At 45.0% G+C, this 22,928-nt stretch overlaps 1 protein-coding gene across 3 annotated transcripts; it reads right to left on the reverse strand.

Moving 5' to 3' along the window:
• Positions 1-22,928, reverse strand: G3BP2 (G3BP stress granule assembly factor 2). 3 transcript variants are annotated; one of them, XM_059469949.1, is made up of 12 exons: positions 22,727-22,928; positions 15,941-16,059; positions 13,844-13,925; positions 13,047-13,220; positions 12,014-12,104; positions 10,984-11,086; positions 9,271-9,451; positions 8,209-8,307; positions 4,378-4,480; positions 3,990-4,118; positions 3,687-3,805; positions 1-2,926 (listed from the first exon to the last, which is right to left on the reverse strand). In XM_059469949.1, the coding sequence occupies exons 2-12, from the start codon at positions 16,033-16,035 to the stop codon at positions 2,657-2,659; spliced, it is 1,446 nt and encodes a 481-aa protein (XP_059325932.1). In that variant the 5' UTR covers positions 16,036-16,059; positions 22,727-22,928; the 3' UTR covers positions 1-2,656. The 3 variants fall into 3 exon arrangements, with proteins under 3 accessions (XP_059325932.1, XP_059325934.1, XP_059325933.1); XM_059469951.1 differs by lacking the exon at positions 13,047-13,220; XM_059469950.1 differs by lacking the exon at positions 8,209-8,307.

Consider the following 22,928-nt stretch of genomic DNA (forward strand, 5'->3'; position numbering starts at 1 on the left):
TAAATGCTGCAGACATCAGTAGTTTATTGGCATGTTTAGTCAAAACACATTCAGAATGGAAACTTAAAAGTAAAAATACTTTCCACCTGCAACAATGAAACTAGAATCTAGTAGCATATAATGCTCGACAAGTTACAGCAATAAAGATGGTAATCCACTGTCTCGAATACCTACTAAAGTCAAGATGGTCAGCCAAGTTTGTTGAAGTAGAACCGTAATGACAAAATACTCCCACCATTCACAAATCAGCGACTAACATTTATGGTCAGTGAATCCCTTCCTTTGCTCTAAGAGGTACATTTACTATTGAGAGGGTCAAGAACACGTAAGAGTCCACAGTACAGCAGGTGAGCTATCACCATGTAAACTTCTCTGGATGATGTTCCAATGGTTCGTGTCACTCAAACAAGAAGCAAGCCAAAAAGCAGAATGGCTCAGGAGCTCTTTTTACTACTCCGTTTCTGTTGTCAATTATTTCCAGTGCCATTTGCCATACAAATGAATTAGGTGGCAGCAGAACACCACAGCATTACAAAAGGAAAAAAGAACCTCCAGGCTACACAAACCACACTGGTGGCAAATTGCTAACTGATGACAGCAATTTGTCCGAGGGCTTCAAACCTAAGGAGTGGAGTTGTGTGGCAAGCAGTTCAAGTACTACAGATTTCCAGGTAACAGCTGAAATGGCAAGACCTTCAACAAAAAAACTGAAATATGAAAATGCCAATTGCTAGAAATGTGTCCCAGAAAGGAAAGTGTATGAAAATAGTGCAAGACTTACCATGGAACACAGAAGACCTCAAGTCTGGGAGAGAACAGACACAGAAGCCACTTCCCCTTGCCTAGCATATCAGAAAAAATGAGCAAAATCCTCCACATTACTCCAAACCAGCAAATTATTGCATAATCCAGAGCCAGACTGCCAGGATGTCCTCCCTGCTTTTGCTGAAATTGCCTCTCTTCTTTAGCTTGAAGCCTTCCACGTTCAGCAGCAGCTGTTGGCGGTGCCACCTTTGCCTGGCCGCACGCACAGACACGCGATTGCTCTGAGCCCGGAGCCATGGCTCAGCACAGGGGCCGCACTGGGCCTGCCCGCACTGCCTGCTGCAGCGGCGGCTTGTGGCAACGTGGGACATCAACCACCCACACCTCTCCACAGAGAACCCACCGGTCACACTGCACATGAGCCTCCTTTCTATCCATAGGGCCAGAGCCACGTCAGCATCAACATCAGCTGAGAGTTACGTGCAAAATGAGTACAAGTTTTTAAAAAAGTGCAACTGGAAAATGCAAGAACGTAAGAGCTGCTGTTTAGTTCTCTGAAAATTGCAGTATCCCCGTTTGATAAGCTCACCCTCACAAAGGATGCTTAGGTCTACCCATTATGAGCTGGCCAGAAGCGTCCACCATTCTCAACTGACTTCTGAAATTCAGGTCCAAGAGAGATTAGAACTCCACTTGCTTTAACTCTGACACTGATTAAAGAAAAGAGACAACCTGAAAGACAACTTGGATGCCTTCATCCTCCCTTCCCCCCCACTGCAAAAAAACCAGGCAAACTTGTTAATTGAAGAGCAAGGTGGATGATCATTTTAGCAACGTTTACTCATTGAAAGATACTGCAATTTTTTAAATACAATTTTCCAATTATTTAAATGCTTTGCAGCCGCTTGGCTTTGCAGCACAGTACTTCATACACTATACTGTACAAAATCACCAGCAAGACTGGAATGATGTATTCATAGAAGGCACCATCATGCTTATTACATTACCAGAGAACTCAAATACAGTCAAGACAAGTTTCACTGTACAACGCTTCTCGAAGGGGGAAGGGGAAGGAGGAGTGTGTTGAGCAGCCATCCCTGCACTGAAGAGGGGCAGATAGAAAAATCTGATGTGAGCTATCAAACTTGTTGCATACTCAGGGCTACGACTTGGAAACTCTGGGTTCTGGTTACAGCTAACTGGACTCCTTCTGGAACAAAGGTGTAGTCTTATTAAGGTTTGTGTGTGTACAGAGGTTGGTCACAGCAAGCAGAGCAGATGCCCGCATCGTTCCCCAAGCTATTCTGAGTAAGAGGATGAAGGTTTTCCCTCCGATGCCTCCTGCAGCTGTCAGTATAAATGAGTTCAGAGGACCCATTAGTGCATTTTGATGAGTGCGTAAACACGAGTTTGTTTGGAGCCGAGTGTTCTAAGAAGGAAAAAAAAAAGGCAAGCTTCTCCAATTGCACAAATTGCACTATTTGTGTTTCCAACAGTAGTAGGCAGAAACGGTAACACTTACACAAAATGTGCAGCAGAGGGTTTTTGACTGAAAGGACCTGAATTCTACTGGGCATGTCCTTTAGTTCAAATTCTGTTGCAGATAGTTAACTGGTCTTTTCTTTTCTTTTGTTTCTTTTTCTTTTTTCTTTATTTTTTAGTCTTCAATTCTCCACGTATACATTTATAAATTAAGAGTGTGATTCCTGTTGTGAAACTGGGGAAAAAATGTCCACCTCAATTTAAACTGGAAACCAAAGGATGTTTTCACATCTAAGAAATGATCAGAAGGGCTGTGTCACATTCCAAAGCTAAAAAAAAAAATTAACAAGAATGCAAACACGATGGGTAATGTACCACTGCCACGACTGTCTGCCCACAGTGGAGACTTTCAGCGACGCTGTCCAGTGAAACGGCCTTCCATCTGCCCGGTTCCTCGTCCAGAGCCAAGTTTCTGTGCCATGCCACCCCGTGGAGGAGGTCCTCTTCCGTCCCGGTCCCGCATCATGCCGCCGCCCACTATCCCGCGGGGCCCCCCCGGGCCTCTCTCATTGCGGCGGAGATCCCTGCGCTCGTCGCCGCCGCGCGTCTCCCGCTCGCGAGCGGCTCTGGTTTTTTTCTCTTCCACGTTCAGGCGCACCTCCCCGCGGAACATTATGGGCTTGTGGGGAAAAGCGGTCAGGCACACGTTAGTCACCATGGCACTAAGCCCCTTCCATGCAAGGCACATGAACGCTCTGCACTGGCTGTGGGCACCAGCCCTCCTGCATGTGCATGCCCAACTCAAACACGACCCATTCGGGGTTCCCTGCAGCATGCAGCCTTAGCCCTGTGGAATGCCATTCTTACATTCACTCAGGCAGCCAAAGAATTAAAGTGCTAGTCTCAAGCAGAAGCAGCGTTGTCTTTAGCCTCTTCACTGCCAGCTTTAGTCTTTCCACTTCAGGGTCCAAGTTCCTGAAGAATTGCTCTACTAGGTCTCACTCCCACACCATGGAAATGAAAACCGCTGCTTTCTCCCCTCCAGCTCCTCAAAGCAAAACTGCAAGTAACCCTGCTCCCTCCTCTCAACCCCAGGGTGCAGAATTCAGAGATCCATGTGATGCTCTTTGAAAGGTTACCTGTTCCAATTTCAGCTAAAGGTTCTCTAAAAGTAAGTTCTGAGCTCTGTATGGAGCACTTGTGTAGAGGTAAAAACACCAAATTCTACATGGTGCAGTTTGAGGAACACTGGCAAAGCTTTTAAAGCTACACAGCATTCCTGACAGAATGGCTATGCCAAAACTGTTTTTCTTTGAGCTGTTTTTGAATGCCAGAGCCAATAGTAATGCAAACTAGGATGGCCCAGAATACTTGTTTAGGTTTAGGCCTTTTGGTCCATCCCTGGAAGGGGATACTCAGTACCCAACGCCAATACTTACTTTTGCAACTAAAATTCGCTGGACCGGCTCAGAATCGTCAAACACCACGAAACCAAAATTAGGCAGTTTTCCTCCCACTCCCTTAGTATTTATGCGAAGTTCTACCACATTTCCAAAGCCTGGAGAAACACAAGGGAAGAGACACTTTATGAAAACTCACAGTGCCAGCTCTACCCTCTGCTTGTTCCAGACATCTGTAGTGTGGCTCTATGTCACAGCTTACCCATGTAGTCCAAATCAGTGTTACCTGACTTTTTAACCCAGCTTTCCATCCTAGTCCCCGCAGCTGGAATCACTACTTACTCATGAAGAACTCTTTCAGTTCACTCTCATCAATATCGTGTGGCAAGTTCCCAACAAAGAGCTGGTGGCTGTCTGGATAGCGAATTATCCGACGATTATCCGACTCGTTCTGCTCCATGTCTCCCCTTCCTACCATCAACACAAAGAGGAAGGTAAAACCACTGAGGTTAAAAGATGTGTGTAAACCTGAATGAACACATCTAGGGGCAGCAACAAGCATATTCCCTCCAGCCAGCCTGGACTCCAAATCATGCTCCCTCATTTCTGGCTGAAGGCAGCAGGCACAGGCAGTTCACGATCAGCCAGGCAGACACAGGTACACACAAGGCCTCAGCAGACACCTCTCCTTCACTCTTCCCAAGCAGTCACACAAGCTCATCCACGTTACCTGGCCGAGGTCCTCGTGGTGGAAAGCCCGGTCTTTCCCTGGGACGCTGCTCACGAACGCGAGGAGGCTGAGACTGAGCTTCAGGTTTAGTTTCCACTCTTGGCTAAAAGAGGAGAATGTGCATTATTTAACACTGAGCTGGTAAAAAAAAAAAACAACAAAAACCCCAAACTCACAAAAACCCCCACAACACAAGACATGGGTAAGTGGCATGCACAAAACAAACTCTGGAAGATAGACATCGGTGTCAATGTGTTTGGGAGTGTTTTTTTCACCTGTCTAAATTCCTCTGTACCAATCCAGGACTGCAGTGTTCATTTATCACTGTTAAAAGGTGCAAAGCAAACATCTCTCAATCAGAGCATCTCCCCAAAACACGGCTAAGGGGAATGTTTGACAGGGCATTGAGACCCCAATGTTCCATTATTCACAAATCCCTCAGCCTGACTTAAATTGTAGAGGGCATTAAGCTTCCTCAAGCCAAGCTCAAACTTCATGGATTAGGAAGTAGTCCAAGATGAACACAAAGAGACAGACATATCAAAGTTCTGTCTAAGTCCCCAAGGAATTATTTCCCTCCAGTGCAGAACAGCTGTATGAAAACTACCAAAAAGAAGGAGGAGAACAAAAGCCCCTGGAAGTATTTCCTGAAATTAGTTTCTACAGACTACCTCTTAGGACCTGATTCACCTTTCCTGATGTCAGGACCATGATGCTCAAAGTACACCCTTCATAATCAGGTACTAGAACACCCATTCCCATTTTTTGCAAGCTAAAAATTTACTTTATGAAAAATAGACAGAACAATAAAAATGTTTCTATGCAGACTACTGGTCACTGAAGCAATTCCCAACATTTTTTAAATTCCATTTCTGTACAACAGTTAAGCAGCTGCTGGTTTGCTGGGTTCTTATCTCAAAAAACAAAATTATCCTCAGGAGCACAAAAATACACAAGTAGCCTGCAAGTAAGATTAAACACAAGGTGAACAGCTATAGGCCCAGACTGCTGGGGAGAAGTAGTTTATATTAAACACCTCCCTTATTTTCCTTTAAGGACTCAGGACAGCTGGCAGCTCCAGATAGAGCACTTCCCAGGGGAAAAAAACCTGGATTTCACATGCAACATGCAAGTGTTACACACCCAACAAATGTCTTAGCCCTCCTGTCACTTGTGCTCCATGCAGGTAGGCATTAGTCTGTCCTTACAACACTTCTAGGATCACTTTTTAAGAACAAGCTTGGAAAATCAGTCTTTCTGTTAAATCTTGCTCCCTTCTATTTTGAGAGTTACTGGAGCTCCTCCGCCATCTTTCACTTATATATCCTGAGGACATCATAAATTACACCTCAAGAGCAAAACTTGATACCTTCAGAGCCCCATTTCTTGGATACTCATGGCTATCAGGCTTAAACTCCTGCTAAGTCACTGATGTCCTGCTGTTAAATCCCAAGTATAACAGCAACCTTGAACCTGCCTGCTTTGTGTGCCACTGATCTTCTCAGCCAGCACACAAACAGCTGATCTCTCTGGTTGTTTTCTAAGGAGTCCCATCCTTTTCCACAGAAAAAGGCTGCCTCAGTGCCTCAAGAGGAAAGCCCTTGCACAGAACTCTGCTCCCCAAAACACTGCCACAACTGGCAGCACCACAAGATCAGGGCTACCATTTGCAGCCCAAGCAGCAGCTCGTTGCAACTTACATCTTCCAGCATGTCCCAGCAAGCAGAGTGGATGGAAGGACACTGAGTAAGGAGTTCAAGAAACCCCAATTACCACAGGAGCCAAGAATGCCACAAACTTCAGCCTAGCAGAGCTTTGACAGCCATTAAAGAAAGGTGGCTTTGTCTCTTCTCTTCAGGAGCTCACATGGGGAGGGGAAGGGACTCTCCCCAAAAGACAAGAATCAGGCCCTGCCTACCCCTGCCCCTCTGCAGCTCTATGACAAACAATGCAGTAATAAAAATGGGAAGTAAAAGTAACTGAAAATGCTATAAGGAAAAGTTCTAGTTTATCAATGCAGGCAGGCTGATTTCTAATAATCTACAATTAGAAAAAGAGCAAGAAATGCTGACCTGTTTTACTCCACAGCTGTAAGGAAACAGCCCTGAAACAGTTTGTATCCAGAACAGCCCATGTGCAGTCCTTTGAGGAGTTAACACTACAGGGGCTGTATTTTTAACTTAATAGTGCAGAGGGGGGGGAAACTGGAGTGATGCAGAGAAAAGAGTGAGCAGAGCAGTTATTTCTCTGTAACACCACTGACACCAGCTACAACAGCATCTCAAAGGAGCCACTCACCCACCCACCAGGGCATCTTCTGTCCTTGTTTACATGCACAGTGTCTGGCACTAATGGATCCCTGAAAATAGGAAAAAGCTGCTACTGATTTGCAACTCCTTGTTCAGGTGCCTTTTCTACCCGACTTCTACACACTGTGTCTAAAATATTTTCAAGAAAAGGAGCTCAGAACTGACTAATTCCAGCTACAGAAGAGCTGAAATTCCTGCCATGTCAGTATTGTTCAGAAACTTCCACACACCATTACTTAAAACACAAAGTCAAAGACAGAGAAATCAAAAGGCACAAAGCCCAACAAGCAACAGAGGCAACACAGAGGAGTTTAAGGGGACATCTATAAACTATCTCCTGCTCTCTTGGACAGATCACTTGAAATTATTTTTGCAGCCACATTACAATCATCCACCTTTTCTGTGGCAAATAAATTAAAACCAATTTTGGCTTTTTGTAAGGAAAATCTATCCTGCACTAGAAAACCCAGTTTTTACAGGTTAAATACCACCTAGGTATTCAAAGCTGTTGAAGACAGCAGACTTCCCAAATCATTCCATAGCCTTTATTTGATGTCCTTGATAGTCCCAGCAGACCAGAAGCAACACCACATAGGGTGTTGGGTTTTTTTGGTTAATTTTCTTACATTTTTCTCTTTTTCTTCCCTGTTTCCTTTTTAACATGCATTTAAAGCATGAAGGCTAGTCCTAGACAGAGATCTCTGTTACCACAAAATTGAGAAGAAACCAGAGGAACAGCTGCAGCAACACAGCTATTCTACTGAAAATTGCAGCCTCACACAAAGGGTGAACAGGAGCAACTCAAGATACAGCACTCCAGCACACCCTGTCAATGCACGGGGTCAAGGACATATTTTCTGGTTTGAGCACTTTCATACAGATGGAGGAAGCTGAATTGAGAGTCTCAGAAGGTCTCACACCACCTTGGCATGAGCAGGACATGAGTTGCCACTGGGTCAAACTCGCTCTCCTCTTTTCCCTCCTCACCCAGTCAACCTAGGAATGGGAAGATAGCATTGTCCAGGCAAGGAAATGAGAATCCTTCCATTCCTCACACAGTCATAAGTTGGTACAGGGTTCTGTGATAAGCTGATTATTCATGGATAATGAAATCCAGCATAGTCCTGTGGATGTTAGCCTTACAAGGCAATCTTGCACCTCAGAAATGATGCACTCTCTTTTTACTGCTGGGCCACTTCCACCAATGCCCTTTTCAAACGCACTTCAGAAAAATAACATTTTGTTGGGAATTGGTGTTTCCCCTTTAAACCAAGCCATTAAGTTACATTAAGTTAAGAGTGATTTCCTGTTTCCACAAGGCCAGATTTTAACATTACCATCACCCAAAGTTCCACCAGTTACACGTTCGTGGCTTTACTTGTGACAAGGAGGTGAGTGCATTAACATTTAACACACAATTAATTTGTGCAATTTAAGTCAAACAAGTTGATCTGTTAATTTAAAAAACTGAAGCAGTTTGCAGAAGTAATGAGACAATCCAAGGTGTTCACAGATGGGTTACCTGTGAGACTGGTGCTTTAACATGGGGTGGAATTCCAGAGGAAGAAACAGTACCACTAGGAGGCAGGTTTTTACTGGTCACTGAAGCCCAAGAGAAAGCCTGCAGGAAATGCAACAAACCTAGGCTACTAATCACGGCAAACCACTGACATTCCTACAGGGAAACTTGGCTGCTAAAAACACACTTTTGGTTCATATCTGACTATTAAATAATGGTTGTGCAAGCATACAATGGAGGTACAGAAGGGTCTGCAGTCCCAGCTGTCTGTGGATTCCAATGGCATGGAACAAGTGTGTACCGTGCCCACCATCGCTACTTGAGTGAGCCCAGTGCCCTCAGCACTCCCAGACAACTGCTTTCCATCATGTAACCAAACCTAGGGCTGAAAACCCTGTAGTGTTCAGTGTCTTTTGCATGAAGAAAGGGAGCGGATGCCTGAAGTTACAATCAAAAATGGAGAAGAGAAAAAGGACTGGAAAAAAATATGGGAGACATGCTGGAGCTAGAAAATGACCTGTCTCCAGCTCTCCCTGGCTGATACCAGCACTCTGCAAGCCCGCAGGGTTAACCACACCAGAGACCAAAGGATGCACCGTGTGCACTCTGGTTTCTAAGATTAGGCATTCTGCCTCCAGGAGACACTCAGTGCCCCCACATTGGTTTTGAACCTAGGCTGCAGCAATTCCACAAGCATCAGTGTGTTCCATGTATTTTCAAGGAAAGAGCAGCGGTTCCCATTGTATGAGATTTTTGGCAGTGGTAGCCACAAGTGTTTTCTTAACATGTTAACTGCACAATTAAAAATGTCTACACATGCATATACCCACACACACACTTTACAAGAAGAGCTTAACATCTACCATAGGTGATGAGCAGCACTTAAAAATAACATTTCTATTTTAGTGAAACTTCACATTTTTACAAGTTCAAAGGTCAAGCCCAGTTGTTCATACAGCATGACACTAAAGAGAGGTATCAGTTTAGGCACCCAAAAAGGCAAAGTTTAAAGGCCCATCCAGTTTTCATCTGCACTTAGTAGCACAGATGTGACCTGTAACTAACCTTTGGTGGTTCTTGCGGTAGTGAAACAGGTTCTACAGGAGGTGGAGATGGAGATTTCTCTTCTAGTTCCTCAAGGGTCTTTTCTTCCACTTCAGCTTTCAGCTCCTCAGCTTTTGTTTCAGATTCCAATTCTGGCTCAGGTTCATGAGAAGATTCTTCCAGTGCCTCCTCTATCCCATTGCTACAATAGCCAAAGGCATTTGATGAGCTTATCAATTGCTTTGCATTTTGTCACATTATGTAAGCTGTGCTATAGCAACAGCCCTGCTATGAAAAAGATCGCTGTGTCTCCATTTGCTACAACGGGGTCTGTACGTATACAATACAGTGGGAAGTGAAGCTGTACTCCCCTGCTGGGTACAAAACCAAATTTTACTTCCACTGAAGCAAAGACATTTCTACAGTTCTCTGCAGAGAATCACACAGCCTTTTAACCCTGGAGAAGAGGTGCTCAACTCAAGCACCACTGCTTCTAAAAGAACACAGTGAGGACCAATGGACGATTAAGCTACACACATAAACAAAGCCAATTCTGGAATGAAACCTACTGTTCCTTTACCAAAATGCTACACAGCTTCCTTACCAAAGCAGCTGTGAGTCCCATTTACAGAAAATCATATGCAACAACTTCTGTGCTCTGCGTGGTTGAAAGGTAGGGGATCTGAACATCTCCTCTCTCCAGCCACCCAGAATGCTATCTTATCTCCAATCACCTCTGTCTATGCAGCTCCAGCTGCAGGCCACCACTGCCCAAGTGACTCTATGATGATCAATGCCTTTACAGCCCCTTTCCAAATGACACAGTAACCCCAAAACAAGACCTGACTTTGTGCTCTCAGGCACCCAAAACTTACTGCATTATCCTGAGCAAACCCCTGCCAGAATCCCACCACTTTTCCATCATATTTCTCATGAGAAGCATTAAATGACTTGTGTTTAGTATTACCACTGATGCACTCAGCAGGTATTGTCTAGTGATGCCATACATGTTTTTTTAATAGGGGAACCAGAAAGTCAGATCTGGCCGTCCTTACACCACTCCTATGTTTCATAAAAAGCACAGGGTTTGGTTTTGTTTGTTTCTTTGTATTTGTGGGCAGTTATTTGGTTGTATTTTTCTTACAAAACCATAAATACATTTTTTTCTTTGATCTGGCTTAGATTTGCACACACTCAGGACAAAGACCTATTTTTCCAAGAAAGATGAACAGCAGGCTTTCAAAAAGTACATCCTTCTCTCAGCTCCAAGTGATCCCCAAATCTGAGTAACATATCAAAATATCCCTGCTCAGTGCAAGGAGTTGGACTAGATGACCTTTAAGGTCCCTTCCAACCCAAACTAGCCTGTGTTTCATCAACCATCCTTTTGTTAACGTACCTGTGACCTAAGTCACATCATACCAAACCTTCTCTTCCAAGTCTGGATTACAAAGATTCCATTAAGTTTGTACATACATGGGGGTGGCTCCCTTTTCATCTCACTTTTGAGACCAGAAGTGAAAATAACTAACAAACATTAAAGAATACCCCATTTCTTCTCTTCAATAAAGAAGGAATGTCTCAAAATGATGTAATGTTAACACAGATCCCTATCAAGCTAAGTGAATTTTCCTAAACAACCAGTTAAATCACATACAAAACCTAAAGCCAAAGCAATTCTGTCTGTGGTTTTTATTAAGAAAGCAACTTCATATAATAAAAAGGACTTCTTACGTTACAGGATGGTTTTCATAATAAGTACTGCTTGCATTCTCTTGCACAGGTTCAGGTGATGGTTGTCTTTCCTCCTGCTCTTCTTCCACCTCTTCCTCAGATTCTGACACAAAAAAACCAACCTGTCATCTCTTATGGATCTCCACATGCATACACAAGCCGCAGTAAAATAAAAGCATATTAAGTTAGCAGCAATCAAAATAAAGCTTCACCAACAAAACATGGTAAAGTGAGCTGCAAAAAAAGAATGGAAGAGGCTGCCTCTCAGTCAAGAGGCTGGGCTGTTTATGATTTACACAAAAAGAGGAAGCCAGAGGCATATTACTGCTAGGAAGTTCAGGGAAGAGGTTTGGGGCTCTTTTAAATCAGCAGGTGCTTTTCATATGGTGGCAGTGAAAGAGAAAAATTGCACTATTACCTCATAAATCTCAGTGCCTCAGACTAAGAAGATGAAGCTCAAATACAAGGATGATTGCCTAAAATGCTTTGTTCCACAGAAATGAGATGAACAAACTCGAGAAACCACCCAGTGAATACCTGTACACATGTTCTGGCTACACTGTAATTTGCTGTGTCTCATTGAACAGAGGGGAAAAAGCCCAACTCGGGTCCATTTCAGCCCTAAAGTAGCAATGAATTACTGAGTGGGAGGATGACATGAAAATGAAGTATGTGTCATACCTGAAAACCAGTAAAGACTTTTCTTCAAATTGCACACAAATTTGACTGACCACAGAACACAAGTGTGCCTGCTGCAGCTATGGCAGCAGAAGTCCTGCTGCTCACTGCTTCGATTCTCTGTCAAGCCTCACCCTCTGTGAGCCAGTTCAGCCCTTCAGGGAACACAGCACTACTACAGGACTTCATTTTCCAGAACATTTTGGACCACAGAACTTCAGTAACACCACCTCTGTGCTCCACAGCAGGCAACACAGTTTGCATTCCAACATCTCCACAAACACTTCTGGCAGCTCTGCACACAGAGAGAGGAACAAGAATGACACAAACCCTACACACGAGTCCTTCTCACCTTCATCAAGTTCTCCTTCTGAATCCCCAAATACTTCATCTTCATATCTGAAGATATCATTATGGACATAGAACTTGTTTGGAACAGATCCCTGTAAAAGAGGAACATGCAGTGGTTAGCATACATGGAGTATCAGCAGACAACCCAAGGACGGACCACAGACCTAAGTTTTGGGGTACACACTGACATTATGCAATAGGACTATGTCACTGAAGTTATTTTCTGAGCTGTTTTCTTTTTCTCTAGGCACACAATTGAACAATAGCTTCTGCCCAACTGAAAAAGGAAGTCTGAAGCAGAATAAAATCTGCTAATTCTGCTAAGTCACAGCAATCATAGATTTTAACTAAGTGTACAGCCCCTGAATTTTATTGAGGAATTTCAATTGTCTCTACTACAAAAACTTTGCAATGAAAACACTGAACTTCCACAGGGTGGCCATACTCTTACAGCACTGTGCAGGGAAACAATGAAGAAATTCAACATGAACCTAAAACATTACTCTCCAACCACACATTAGTTCGTGATGCAGCAGGGGGAAAGAAGCAGAAAGAACACAAGACACCTTCTACCTGTGCACAGCTTTGCTCTCACCAAGAGCTAAATGTGAGCAGTAACTTGTGCATCCCATACTCCCCTTTGCCATTAGACATGAAACTACACCACTACAGCAGAGATTTGATCTACAGAGCTGAATCTTGTTTTTCAAAGAAATTATTTGTGCCAATGGCAGCTCCCAAATGCAAGCTTCAATTTTCTTTGTATTACTGCTGTAACATTTCAAGTCCAAGGAAATAAAACAGCTCAGGATGGGTCCAATACACTAGTTTCTCTGCACTCACACACTGTGACACATTTAATGGTACTCTCCAGACCAAGTTTGAAAGCCAGATCCTATTTTTTTTAGATACAGATCCTATTTATTTTTAAAGCCTATCCTATTTTCTGTCCCAGTATGACAAATGGTAGCTACAGGTGAGGTCAGATTTTTCCACCATTATCTGAAGTGTGACACAATCTCACATATCCTTACTTCTGGAGCAAGCACAAAAGTCTGCATGAACTTCCTCATGGGCTGCCCGTTGTTGGACAGCTCTCCCATGACCTGCACGACCACGCCATCGCTCAGAGTGGCGTGGGCATCCACGTGACGGATCTTGGTGTGGCACTCACTGAACTGCAGGGACATCACCTTCTTGTGGATCTCCTACAAACAGACAGACACAGTTCAGCTGCACTGAATTTTGTACAGAGCTTTACACCTTCTACCTCGCTGAGTCTCAACTAACCCCAAAAGAGCACTCCTCTGAGGCTCAAAACATACATACAGGAATCAACAAGTGTCTTTCACTGAGAACAGTCTTCCTGAGCTCTCTCAACTTCAAATCTGAACTTTTTCACTAGGATTCAACTATTTATCAGAGTAGTCAAACCATTTCTTCACATAGTTATGTTCCACTTCAACAAAACTCTGCTCACACAAGAATGAATGAAACTCGCAAAGATCAGTCCTTTCCTGAGGAACTACTGCTAACTGAAACAAGATACATTTGTAGCCCAAATCTATCAGGACATCTCAATTTTGTTTCCCATCCTAAAGGTGTATTCTGTAGCCCAGATGCAAAGCTGAAGAATCAAAGACAACTGCCACTGAAGGCAGAAATAAGCAAACAAAATGCCTCAAGCTAACAAATTCCTATCTGTCTCTGAACAAGAAACAGTATCACAATCCATTACTCACCAGGCAAGAAAGTCAAAGTCACTGGTGAAGAAAAAACCTTGTTTATTCTGAACATTAACAAGGATTACAGGACAAATTTTAATACTCACAGCTTGACCGTACACTGCTTCTTGTGGTTTCCCACTGGCATCCAGTCCTCCATGAACATAAGAAGAATTCCTGCCATAAAACCTGCAAGCAAAGAGATGTAAAAATCACAGAAGTGAAAAGATAGAACCAAATCCAAAAAGAATTTTAGCCAAAAGTTGTAGAGCTCAGTACTTCACAAATTTCACAGATTCAAGAGGCTCCAGAACAAATAAACTTAACAGGTGTAGCTGCAAACTCTTACATCAACCTCAACCTTTGGCTTGCTTCCTTTAAGGAAGGTGGCCACTTTGGCTGGAAGGTTCCTCACCCTCAGAAGCCCCTGCCTTGCCCTGCAAGGTACCACCCTCCTGCCACTCCTCCGAATGCTCTTCTCTGCACATCCTTGGCCAGCACTGAGAGAATGGCTTTGACATTTAACTCTGTACACTCACTCCCAGTATTTTTCAGATATTTCAGAGATCCTTTGGCACTTTCATTCCATTTCCACATTTTGAGCCTACAATTGTCTGATTTGATTTGGATTATTACTGTCAGCTTATAAAGCACGTGACAAATGTTTTATATTTTCAGTACATTTATATTAATAGAAAGAAACATTGTATCACCCTGTGTTTTTATTTAGGAGCATGCTTTGCCTTGGGGTGGTAGCCGTGAGGTACCGATGCTAATATGCACCTTTATTATCCACCCTTGTATGGCTTATAGGAAATAAAGCTGTCATGAAGTACCTTGATGAACTCAGTGTCACACAAGAGTGGCAACAATGGTTTGTTCTACTGAACTTAGAAACTCTTTTTAGTCCTACTATTGTGGAAATAAAAACCCGAGACTTTTACTCCCTTGACTATGTCCAGGAAAGATTCTGGGAAATATTAGATTGTTTTCTTTCGTACCAACCACAAAATCATGACTTTGAGCATGGTCCAGCACTTCCTAACAGCAAGGAAATACAGAAACTTAGCTGAAGCAGAGCACAAGCAGATAGGAAAACATCTTTCCTCTAAAACATTTCCCTCTAAATGCCACAGCAATCTCTCTGAAAGTCAGCAGCTCTTACCAAGGGCCTTCACAGGGGACCAAGAGTTTCAACTAGTTTTTAAGGAACTGCTCAAAGTCTCTGGGTGGCAGAGCCCCCAATTAAATGGAATTAAAGACTTCTGGTCAAGGGGCCAGAAAAGCCCTACAAATTCAACTGAAATGCAACAGGCTTTCACCACATCGAGTAACACCCCTTCAGAGGGCCAACTGATCTCTGCTGCTTCTGAGGCCTGTGCAAGCTTTAGATAATGACCAGCAACAGGATCCTCTGTGCTCTTCTCAAGCTTTTAGTAGGATGAAACAATAGCACTTGTTGCCCTAAATCCCTCACTGCTGCAAAGAGCACATCAAGCACCAGGACCACAGGGAAACCCAAATCTTTCTGTGGCAGAGAGCAAGCTGCTGTTGAGACTAACAGCAAGATAAAGAGGAAGCATAGGACGCCCTCCCTGGAGGATATAACTCAGAAGAAAGGTGCAGCCAAAAAACACAAAGGCAAATATCCATATCTGAGCCTGAACAGAAGAAAGGGGCAGCGGTGGCAGGGACTGCAAGGGGCTAGAAAACATTTCACACAAGCAGCTCCAGAACTGAGTAAGATTAAACCAAACCAAATCAAAACCTCTTGGACTCTTCTCTGCAGAGGTAGTTAAGAGAAATTCCACAGCTGCTGTTGTGAGTGACACTTGTGCCACCTCTCAAGTGGACAGAGAATGTCCCTGAGCAGAGAGTAAAACCTGCAGCACCAGGGCAAATGCTCAAGAGTATCTATCCATCCTCCACAGGCATTTCTGCCACCTGTCCACATTACCATTTTATCCCCTCAGAAGCAGCACACTTTTCCACAGAAGAAATAACCTGATAACATGCCCCACATCCACATGATCTGACTTGGTTCTAGAGCCTAGGGAGTTAGCAGTAAGATGAAAGAGTTTTCCAACAGCCCAGAAGTTAGCCAGGTTTCTTTTCTCCCATCCTCAGAAACAAATGTGTGATTCACATCAATCAGGACACGCTTTTGTTCCCAAACATTATCACTTGGTGAGTGCAAGTGTTACCTGTGCAAGAAGTCAGGAGCTTTGTTTAGCAGGGTGTAGTACTGTCTCACAAACTCCCGCCCTACGAGCAGGGGACTTGGCTTCTCCATCACCATTTCTTTGGTACTCAGTGTCAAACGCTGGAAGCGAAAACATTCATGTTACTTGGAAGGCACCCCCATGAATCACAACTTCCCCATAAAAGGATGAACATTGTGATATTAGGATTGAAACAGTTATGCATACAGGGCCTTAATTCACTAGAAAATACTCAACCAATTCAGCTTCTCCCACCTCTTTTGGAAAAACAATAAAATTTCAGTCTATTCACCACCCTGAAATGAACAAACAAAAACCCTGTTAAAATCTCCTGCACCATTTACTTATCCCTTTGGCTGATGAATGTTTTCAAAGCCCAGTTCAACAGCCCTGCAAAGCAAACAGGAACACACTTACTTAAGGCAGCTGGTAGCTCTGCTTCAGAAGGTTACTGTCACATCTGTGAGATGAAGCCAGAGTACCAATATGAAGTAACCATGTGGGCTGGACCCACACTCCATGAGGACAGGGAAGGGAAACCTCAGTGCCCCAGAGATGACCGAAGACTTAGGTACTGGTTGTCCAACCCAACTGCATTTCACTTTTGTCATAGCATCTCCTAAGTTGGAAAGGACTTCCAGGGGGCCACGTGCTTCCACCTGCTATGCTCCTACTTATCCATACTGTCCTACAGATCATCCATGTCATAAAATAATCCTCAGTACTCTAAAACACTTTTTAATGGCTTGCCAGTACCCAACATGTTGCTTTTGCCAGCTCACTTAAGACTATCACTGTCTGTGATCACGAAATTCCCTCCAGTTCTCACACAGATGCCTAATCTACTTTCTCTCTCCAAAAATTACTGTGTATGCAAGGAAACAGGCAAAGAAGACCAAGTCAAAAACCCAAGTTTCCAACTTGGGAGGTAATCCTAGAGTAAGATTTTTGTCTTTTAACCAAAATAACCTTGACCCATCAATCTGAACCAAGGGCCAAACAAAAGACTTTGCAGTTACAGACAGACAGCACATAAAGCACATGAAGTGAAACTGGGAGAAGAACCTCAGCTTAGGAAGGGCCTCTAATAAAGGCAGAAGACACACAGGAACAATGCCATGAACAAGTCAGATCCTGCATCATAACTGAACTCTGGAGAAAAAAGCCCACATACTTGGCTCCAATAGTTTACACTTCATGGACAACCCAAATTACCTCAAGTCAGTAATCCAAGCCACAAGACAATACCAAGAAACAGCCCCAAATACAGTTAGTCAGGAATCACACCTGAAACAAGTCTCAAAAACATGCAGGTAATGCACAAGGCAAGGCCTGAAACACAAGTCTTGAACCTCCAGATGACAGGGTTATCCAAAATCCTACCATAATACAGGGGTTTTAAACAAACCCTTAGATATAAGTCACCAAAACTCTGGAACACAGCATTAGTTTTGCCTCACAGGAAGCCCCAGAGGAAGTAATTATGCTAATGAGACACAGACATGTCAACGTGCATGGATACAAATCCCTTACAGAACAGGTGCTTTGAAAAGATAAAAAACCACCCTGAAATGAACTAACCAAAACACTGGAGTTTGTTTTTTTTCCAAAGCAGGAGGAAAGGAAAGAAAGCAAAATATGAATTCTAAGAATTCTACTTAGAAACCAGCCTTAAAAAACAAGGACATCTCCCACATTCTACAGATGAGAGTATCCTTTTTTTTGTTCCTTGTCTCACAGGCAGATGATGAACACAAAATTGGTGACAGGATCTACACCCTGAGCACCTGGGAGAATACACAAAGATGGAGCCTCATCAGGACATTCTGAAGAACCTGTTGAAAAGCAGATGATGGCCACCACACGTTCTTATGAATATAGCAAGAAGCAAAGCATACTTGTTAACAAATTTCTGGCATTCCTCAATGAAGACTGAAAATGTCTCAGGGTACAAAACATAATAATCTGTGACAAGCCATTCCACTACAGGAGATCTGTATCCCACTGCATCTTGCCTTCATTGGAAGCTGTCCTATTTGCTCACCAAGCACCTCTTCCACATTTCACGTGACAGCACCACGGTGCTTGACACACGTGACACCATCACTCAGTTTTAGAGGATGTCTCAGTACAATCCTTCACTGGTCTCAGTGTTATTTCCTCTCATTATTTCCTGAAAGATCTCAATAGGGATAGCAGAGCCTTAACGAACTCTTTGGGTCTCCCAGGTCATTAAAAGGCAGTGAAATAAAATCAGAGGTACTCCTTGCTAGCAACATGGGTGCCATGAAACCAGGCTTTCCAAAGATTAAAATCTCCACATGTCCCAGTTAGTACAGCACCTCCTTGAAGTCAAGGACCCCAGCCTTAGCAGGCCCAAAGGGTTTGGAGGTAAACACACCAGTGAAATTTAAGCCCAAAGTCAGGGCATGAGCATCAGCAATTCAAACAGGCCAGATTTACAAGGAACAGTATGTCCATGGATTGCCAGATACCAAGGGAAGTCCCATTGATAGCAACACTATAAAAGCTCCACTTCCAGTTTCCACCAGCACACACTCAAGAGTCAGTGAACAACAAACTAAGAAAGAAGACTCTGAGTGCTCTTCTCAGCTGAATGTCATGAGCCACACTCTTATATCAGCCTGAGCAGCCATTGAGAGATGAGAACTTATGGCTCAAGGCACTCAGGTACATACTAGCCAGAAACAAAATACTGTTCTTAGTCTGAGATCCCAGCACTGAGGTGGTACCCACCAGAAATCAATTACACTTATCTGCTGGCTCCCTTATGGTACAACTGTCCTGTTAAAATAATCCCTGCACAATGGCCAAAAACCATAAGCCACCTGGACAGGGTACCAGGAACAGCCAGGCAGCTGCTGCTCAGCCACAGGCACTCCTACCTACATCCAGCTGACATAATAACTCATGGACAAGGTTTCATTTCCACCTCAGGCACTACTTCTGATTCCTCTGTTACCAGGAAGGCACACTGGATTTCCAGTGCTTTCCTCAACCAAGGAGAATCAGGAGCCACACAAAATATTTTGCAGTACACTCACGAGCTGAAAGGCACAATGCAACATGGAATCTCTTTCTTCCCAAGGCCCAGAGGTGAGGAACTTGATTCCAAAACTAAAGAACACACACACACACGCCAGTGAAGCACTCCTTGCCACTTCAACTGGTGTGACTCAAGTTTATAACAATAACTTCAGCCTACAGGCAGGATTTCTTTCAGGAGAACAAAAACAATGAGAGATCTGGCACAGAAAGGAATTATTTGCTATATGCAGGCAAAAATAAACAAAAAACAGAAGCAGAAAAGATAATTTCCTCCAAAGAACAACTGCACAATACTGAAATTCACCTAACACCTTCCAATGGCCATGACAAATAAAGCAAGGAATCAGCCTTTGCAACAAGGTGAAACTGCTGAGGGCTGACGGGATGAGGTACAGCCCACACAGAGACAATTGTGTTGGAGCACGTGAGAATCAACTACAATCACTTCTCAAGTCCACACTCCAGCAAGAGCATGCAAAATCATTCAACCTGTAATCAGCTTTATACACAAAACTTTATTAAGCTGTGTTTGTCTCTTGTTTAACTGAATGAAAAAAAAACAAGGAGAAACCAAACTCAAATCGTCATCCATTAGTTTGCACTTGGGCAAAAGAAACAGAAAACAAACCAGAACAAAGCTGAACTGAATTTTAACAGTAGCTGAAGAAAGTATCACCTCAACTTGAACATAACCTCCATCAAGAGAAACTTCTAAGCTTTGCCAGAGAGCTTTGGGCTTCACCAGTTGTTTTTAAAAAAAATATATAAGCAAACAAAATTTTGTTTTATTGGCAAGCAAACTTCATCTTCTGAACTAGTCATCCATAGATCAATTTGTTCATAACTACAGGCACACAGACACCAAGCTATCATTTTACAGATATCAGCAACAGCATGGCTTGTTTGTACATCTATAAGCTTGCAACTCTTGTCCAAGTCGTTAATCAGGTTTGAATACACCACTTAAAATGAAAATAAATTTGAGAAAAATGTTCTTGCAAATCAGGAAGATGTTCCCTACACAGCGGGCACACTAAGCAAAGCCACAAGGGACTCGGTGCCACCTGGCACACCTCTGGAGCTGAAGGACAACAGAAGGGAAGGGGATAGCAGCTTTCACAATCCTGGACACGTTTGTCCTGAACCCAGATCAGCAGTTTCAATCTGCATTTCTTACAAGCAGACAAGCAAAATCCAATGCCATGCAGGGCGCGCTTGCTCCTGCAATCCATAAGTGCACCTCTGAGAAGCCATGGGTGCCACGCCTGGAACAAAGCTGAAATTCCAAACCCATGGCCCAGCAGGCCCAAGGCAGGGCATCCCACACACTGCCCTGGCAGGTGTCCATGGACAGGCAAAGCAGCACAAACTGCACGGGAAATATCCTGCAAGGGCAATGAGAAGTCCCAGAGCACACCCCAGTACTGCCAGTACCACCCCTGTGCCATGCTCTGCAAGTCAGCACCCAGAGCATCCTCCATCTGCAGCAAGGACCAGGAGCCCTGTGTCACCTACCAGAGTCCCTTTGCTTCATGATCTCCTTTGCCTCTGTGCTGCATCCTGAACTGGCTGAGCTGAAGGCACAGCATGCAGCTCTCTCCAAGCAAGCTCTCCTCAGAGGCTGCTTTAGTTTTGGTTTGTGCTTGGGCTTTTGGGAGGAGTTTAACAGCACCCTGTATCTTAGGCACACAGCTGTCACAGGGCACCATCCTCTGGGCCATTTAGCTGCACAAAATTGGCCCAAAAGGGCCAAGCCCCACCCAAAGAGCAATAACAACAGTGATCTGCTCTGGGGGAGCCTTTCCACTTCTGTGTCACCACCCAAGACCAGCTTCAGTGCCTTTCTCCTAGTGTCTCATCAGATACATCTATTAGTCTGACATACCCATCTTCTCATGCTACTTGAGTTGCAACACATTCTTTATTTGTTAAACGCTCTCAAAAGCAGCGGCATCCAGCGCTACAACTACCACAGCAGAAGACTCAAATGCAACACTGTGCTTTAAGGTACGGTGGTTCCTCACTGTATTTTCAGTGCTGTGAAATAACCTTAAGCATGAGAATAGATGCTGAATTTGAATCCTCAGTTCCATATTCCTTTACATTCAGAAACACTCCTATTGACATCAGCAGTTACATGGTTGATGGACATTTGGTTTTCTCTTCAGTTAAAGCCAGTTTTCAGAGAAAAGATTTATGAAAAAATCACCAAATACATATCATAATCTCACACAGCAACCCCACATCTGCCAAGCAGACGATTCTAAGAACACTTCCAAAGGCAAACCAAGATGATGTTTCTGACATCCAGGCAACCAGGGTTCACAAGAAGGAATGACAAGCTTTCTAGGGGAGGCATGGCCCTGTACCCACACCCACAATGGACGCAGAAATGCCTCCCGCACGAGAAGTCAAGGCCAGAAGTAAAGCAACACCAGTTTGTCAGCAACCACTTCTCAGCTCCCAATCCAAGCTGACAAATCCTATGCTCGCTTGCAGTGCTACAGTAACAGAGCCATGTTACATTCAGAACTTGGGTATAGAGCGATATAACTTCCACTACTTCTCAACTCTTCCCAAGTACCTTGGGCATCTTTACACTTCTTTCTGCAGGAAGAAATGCAGATCATTTGCGCACTCAGCTGAAGAACACACAGAAAGGCTTCGGAGCTGCCAAACCAGCATGGAAGGCCACAAAAACAACATCCATACAACTGACTGAGACTGTCTGGTTGAAACTAACAATAATGTCATATGCTCTCCTTCCCTCCTGTGATATTCCTCTTATGCAGTGGTCGCTGGAACCAAGATCAAGATCCAGGCTCACCCAGCTACCCAAGGGATTTAAAAGATTTGTTGTGGAGATGCTGCTGGGCACCCACACTGCAACTGCGGTGACCTCCGAGGTGGGCGGCAGAAGCCTGAGAACCCAAAGAGCTCAACTCAGGTGACAAACGAGAGCAGCTCAGAAAAGATCTACTCAAGGTATCCAGCTCTGCAGAATAAAAGGAGCTCACAACAACTTCTGCAATATCACTCCATGTGCAAACAGAGCAGCCCGGGTTACGACTGAGGAAAGGGGAAGCGCAGAAAGGTGAGGTCTGCAGAGCTGGGGCAGCCCTCACAACCAGGTTGCCACGGCTGTGCTAACTTGTAGAACTGAGGGGCCCGCGGAACAGAGGGTGGGGAGCTAAGGGAGCGTCAGCAGCACGACCGAGGCCGGCGCAGCAGCACCCTGCCTATGCCAAATCCCGCGTACCTCTGGAGGCCCCTGCACAGGGATCGATCCATGAAATGAGACAGGAAGCGGCGCCCGCAGGGCCCAACATCACAGCCAGCATCGCGTAACGCGGGGCTTGGGGGCGCTTTTCCCCGGCCTCCCCGCGCCGCCCGGGGCGAGGCGGAAGAGCCGCCAAGGTGACGGCGAACAAAAGCCGCCTCCCCCCCGCTCCGAGCCGAGCCGGGAGCCCGCGGCCGGGGCGGGCAGCGAAGGGCAAAGCCGGGCCCCAGGGCGCTGCCCGCCTCAGCGCCCCAGCGCCGTTCCCGCCGCTGCCCTCAGCCCGGCGCGCGCCGCTCCCGCCGCTGCCCTCAGCCCCTCACGCGCCGCTCCCTCAGGGCCGCTGAACGGCCGCCCCCGCCCCGCACACAAACACAGCCCGCGCCGGGGCCTACCCTGCCCCCGCCCCCCACGCCGCTCACCTAAGGGACAAAAGTCTCGGGGCGCGGGGCCGGGGCGCGTTTTCGCCCACGCCGCCGGGAGCAGCGCGGAGCCGGGCGCGGCGAGCGTGTCCCTCGGGCGGCGCGTCCCGCGGCGCGGGCAGCACAGGGCGAGCGGGGCGCGGCGGCGGCGGCGGTGTCACAGCCGGGCGGGCGGGCGGGGGAGGGCGGGCGACCGCGGCTC

Source organism: Ammospiza nelsoni, chromosome 4 (assembly GCF_027579445.1).
Source record: "Ammospiza nelsoni isolate bAmmNel1 chromosome 4, bAmmNel1.pri, whole genome shotgun sequence".
In the NCBI taxonomy this organism is placed as follows: Eukaryota; Metazoa; Chordata; class Aves; order Passeriformes; family Passerellidae; genus Ammospiza; species Ammospiza nelsoni.

Coding starts and splice junctions, on each gene's coding strand:
- G3BP2 (XM_059469949.1), bottom strand. CDS start 16,035: ATGGTGATGGAGAAGCCAAGTCCCCTGCTCGTAGGGCGGGAGTTTGTG. Junction 13,926..15,940: donor GCTCCTGACTTCTTGCACAG/GTAACACTTGCA, acceptor CTTTGCTTGCAG/GTTTTATGGCAGGAATTCTT. Junction 4,119..4,377: donor ACCACGAGGACCTCGGCCAG/GTAACGTGGATG, acceptor TGTTGATGGTAG/GAAGGGGAGACATGGAGCAG.